Below are 4,702 nucleotides of genomic sequence, written 5' to 3' on the forward strand. Positions count from 1 at the left end.
TTTTTTTGCACAATTGTGCTTTACCAGGATGCTGGCAGAGAGACGTGTGTCTACTCACTGCCTGAGCCCCAGGACCTTTTCCAAGCTTCCCAGATGAAGTTTGAGGACTTCCAAAGAGATCTGCGCAAGCTGAAGATAGACCTCAATGGTATTGTTGACAAACTACATTACACAATTTCTCCTCTGTTTGTAATTCCAAAACTTGCCATGCCATATCCAACAAATGGCAGATTTGGCAGGTGTCATATCATATTCCAAGATACCCTCACAAGGACATTTTCAGTATGTAGCGATAGATTATGTATTATTCCATGCACAAACCACCTAGCACAATGGAAAATAATTTTCCAAATCTCACCAGCTATGGTCATGTGTGGATCGTAGAGGCGGGTTAACGGAGAGATAGCATCTGTTTGTTGTACAGACGAGTTAACCAGAAGCAGATGTGACTTGTCAGATGTAGACTCCTGTTGGACCTGGTGTTCCTTTACTGTCCTTATGAAACAGAGATCAAAATATAGAGGGGGCAAGGTCAGGGAGCTTTCACTAGATGTGTACACTGTCAAAGGTTCTGCAGCTGTTCACTGATTTGGAAAAAGCTCTCCTGTTGCTCTGAATCGCCTCACCCTGCAAGGCGCAAACCGTCAACACAACTATGAGACTGTTCTGAGGGAGAATTTCAGAAAACTCTCATGTAGCTGTGCGTGCTGTGCACTTTGCCCAAGGGGGTTCATAAATGTCATTCATAGATAAACTGATTTGTTAAATGGCTGACTTTTTAATTTATTTTTCAGTCAGTTGATCAATCAGTTCCTAAATCTATACACATGGTTTATCTATTACATAATTTTCCGTGACTAATCAGCTTTTTATATCATAAACATATAATTATTATATTTAGGTAAAACTTTTTTTATTAAAGTTTTGCATATTATTGTTTAGTGGGTTTCACAAGCCAAGGAGTAAGCCATAATTTCTATGACTACAATAATGTAATCAATGCAATGAAGTCAAAATACAAAACTACAGTCCCATTCATTTTGTATTGATATTAAAAACAAAAGCATACATTGTACAACATTAGTAAACATATAAAAGAGTCTTATTAAAATTTGGTCAGGAATGAATTTCTAATGTCCTTGCATATCAAGATGTCAGGAAAAAAGTGTGGAAATTGGATTATAATTGCCAAACTGGTTGTGTCAAGAGTCCTAATGAATGAGGAAGTTGGGAAATTCTTCCTTTCATTACTCTGTCTCAAGTCACGTGTGTGTGTGTGTGTGTGTGTGTGTGTGTGTGTGTGTGTGTGTGTGTGTGTGTGTGTGTGTGTGTGTGTGTGGTGTGGGTGTGTGTGTGTGTGTGTGTGTGGTGTGTGTGTGTGTGTGTGTGTGTGGTGTGTGTGTGTGTGGTTTGTGGTGTGTGGTGGGGTGGTGTGTGTGTGTGCGAGGCGAGCAATATTCCCCAAACCAGGTCTGTTCTCTATCGTGTTTTATGTATCTTTGCTGCTAAACCAATCAGATACCTGATCTGTATTGCCAAATATTGTTTTTCCTCTGCCATAATGATTCTTTAGGCTGTTCATTATTTGTAATTCATAAAGATGGAGTTGCTGGCAAGGGAAACGAACTTGCGTCTGCTTTGACCCCAGTGGCAGTGGCAAATGCTGACCGTACATAAATACATCATCACATGCTATACCTGCAGACCTCTTCATTACCTAGCAAAGCCAGCTGAGTGCTCTAACAGACGTGGGCTTCGATGACCAGAGGGGGGTTCCGATTGGTAGGCGTTGCACAAATTGCCTTGGTTGGCCCGAAGGTCATCAGTAAGCAACGCAAGGAAGAGAGCTCTCTGTGTACCTTTTTGGTTAAGGCACCATATGGTCAATGAGTTACCACTTGTCCAGTCCCGAACTCCCTCTTCCCTTAAGCGCCTCATGGCCTCTCCACCTATAAGGCTCTTGCGCGGAGTTTTTATATCCGTAATGGTTTCAGATAGAGCGTGACGATAAGTTTCTCCAGGGATCAGAGCGCAAGCCTTCCTTGTTCCTGTGGGTGCCTTATTAGTCATTATGGGTCATTAAATCTTTGCAGACACTTATTCAGCAGAAATTCAGCAGACATTTATCAAAGCAGGCTCAACTGGGGTGAAGTAGAGTGTAGAGTTTGCAATTACAACACAAACGCAGGCAACAGATTATTCCCCTCTCATGATCATCTCATATTGTTTCAGTATGCTCGGCTGAGACGGAGAAGGTTTGCAAGTTGTCCTCTGAAGAGAACGTGCAACCCTTCAAGGACAAGATGGAGGAATTTCTTAGGCAAGGTGAGGCTATTTTCCAAATCAATTTAATCTGATGATTACTAAGACTTTAACCAGTCTCATTAAAAATTACTCTATTTAGTATTTTTGTTCTGGCCATCAAATCCCATCAAAAGACCAAAACCAACAATTTCTGATCCTACTAACAAGTATTGTCTGTGTAGCCAATGCCTGATATATCTTATTGCTCTGTGACATAGGCTTTTATGGTTGTCCAAAACACAAAGAACATCAGTCAGCCGCGCCGTAGGTGACACGTTCCTTCAACTCCTTACCATGGGCACTGTAATATATATATATATATATATATATATATATATATGTATATGTGTGTGTGTAAAATGATTACAATATCGCCAGCCATTATCCTTTTTTTTTTTTGATTATTTTTTGGGCATTTTAGGCCTTTAATTTGACAGTACAGTTGAAGATATGAAAGGGGAGAGAGAGGGGGAGTGACATGCAGCAAAGGGCCGCAGGCTGGATTCAAACCCGGGCCGGCTGCGTTAAGGAGTAAACCTCTATACATGGGCACCCGCTCTACCAACTGAGCTATCTGGGTACTTGCCAGCCTTATCCTTTTAATCATGATGAAACTGGAATGGTCAGTTTAAACATTGTTTAAGCAACTGTATTACCATTGGGAGTTAAAATTTAAAGAGGCAAATCATGTATCCCTCCTGATTCAAAAAGTAGTTTGGTGCTGGTGTACCCTTGGCATATCTACGCGAGTAAACACAGCAGCTCATCAATCAGAATGATGTTAGTCTTTTATGTCTGCAGAAACATATCAAAATCTGTTTCATGTCTTTTTCTGGTTGATATACGCACACACGCACACACACAATGGTTCACTCCATAGGGACGTCTGTTCACACCAGGGTGTATTAAATAACTTAGTTATTGTATCGGCTAACAGTAACAGCTAAGTATCTGCTTTGATAAATAATGACTGCACTGTGTTTTATGTTAATCTCTACCTTTTTATAAAAAAAATGAAAATAAATAAATAAATAAAGTGCACCTTGCTCTGCCTCAAAGGAAGATTTAGGATGGGCTCAAATGAACAAGTCATACAGTCTGTTAAATTGACTTTGGATAACGGAGCTAAATGCCTGAGAGGCTGGAATAAAACTTAGTTGTTCGGTACCTGATCCCTTTCACTTTAACACTTTTGACGTCAACTGTTATTGTCATGACATGCATATGTCATGTATTTATCTTTTTTCCTTCTGTTAAAGATTTTCCCTCAGTTCCTGCTTTCCTTTTATTTTTCCACTCTATCTGCTGTCCTGTTCTAATAACAAGTTTTTTTCTTTGTCAGAGGAATGAAAGATTAGAAGCACCATGTTGCCTCCTTGACCTCTTCTCTCTTTCCATCACTCCTTCACTCTTATTAGGAAATCAAATAAACCTTCACTGGGAGGTGTTTACTAAGAGGGCTGTTAAAACAATGATGATGAATTGATTGTAAACAATGAGCTTTCTCTTCCATTTCCCATTTATTCCAACAAGAGTCTACATATGCTAGTTGCTCTGTGAGGGTATGCGCACAGCAATGATTACCATGTTCACTATTTAAGTCTCTCTAACAGGACCGGAAAATCAATGGAGCAAAATTTAAATTACTATGGAAATATTGCCACTCAATAGTGTAGTACAGTGGCAGATTACACCCCAAAAACAAAAAACAAAATACACTGTATAAATATACTCTTTACAGTGATTATTTATTTAATTTCTGATTACTTATACTGTCATATTTTGTGCAGAATTGTGTTCACTGTCTTTTGGCAATATAGGAGGTGGAGGTTGTGCACCTTAATGTGTGTGTGTGTGTGTGTGTGTGTGTGTGTGTGTGTGTGTGTGTGTGTGGTGGTGTGTTTGTGGTGTTGTGTGTGTGTGTGTGTGTGTGTGTGTGTGTGTGTGTGTGTGTGTGTGTGTGTGTGTGTGTGTGTGTGTGTGTGGTGAAAATTGTTTTTTCAGATGTTCTAATGGAAGATTTTGCAATTGAGAAATATAATTTTCTCTTGACGTATGTGATGTATGTATGTATGTACGTACAGTGGGGTTTGAAGTTTGGGCACCCCAGGTAAAATTGTATTAATTGGCATAAAGAAGCCAAGAAAGATGGAAAAATTAGAAATTGGTAAAATATGTCACAAATAGTTAAATTTTATTTCCATCATTTACACTTTCAAAATGACAGAAAACAAAAAAATGGCACTGCAAAAGTTTGGGCACCCTGCAGAGTTTATAGTATGCACCGCCCCCTTTGGAAAGCTGAGACCTGACAGTGTCATGGATTGTTCTCAATCATTGTCTGGAAAGATTTGGTGATGTCAATCTTAAAGTTTTAAATGCCCAGACTCATCTGACC

General features: G+C 39.5%; 1 protein-coding gene across 1 annotated transcript in view; it reads left to right on the forward strand.

The window, feature by feature from the left end:
- fmn2a (formin 2a) overlaps positions 1–4,702 on the forward strand; it is a 44,187-nt gene that overhangs the window by 31,417 nt on the left and 8,068 nt on the right. The window contains exons 13-14 of the mRNA XM_032540900.1: positions 28–148; positions 2,233–2,325. Of these exons, the coding sequence (XP_032396791.1) occupies positions 28–148; positions 2,233–2,325 (214 nt within the window). The remainder of the gene's footprint in view (positions 1–27; positions 149–2,232; positions 2,326–4,702) is intronic.

The sequence above is a fragment of the Etheostoma spectabile genome, chromosome 17 (genome assembly GCF_008692095.1).
Source record: "Etheostoma spectabile isolate EspeVRDwgs_2016 chromosome 17, UIUC_Espe_1.0, whole genome shotgun sequence".
In the NCBI taxonomy this organism is placed as follows: domain Eukaryota; kingdom Metazoa; phylum Chordata; class Actinopteri; order Perciformes; family Percidae; genus Etheostoma; species Etheostoma spectabile.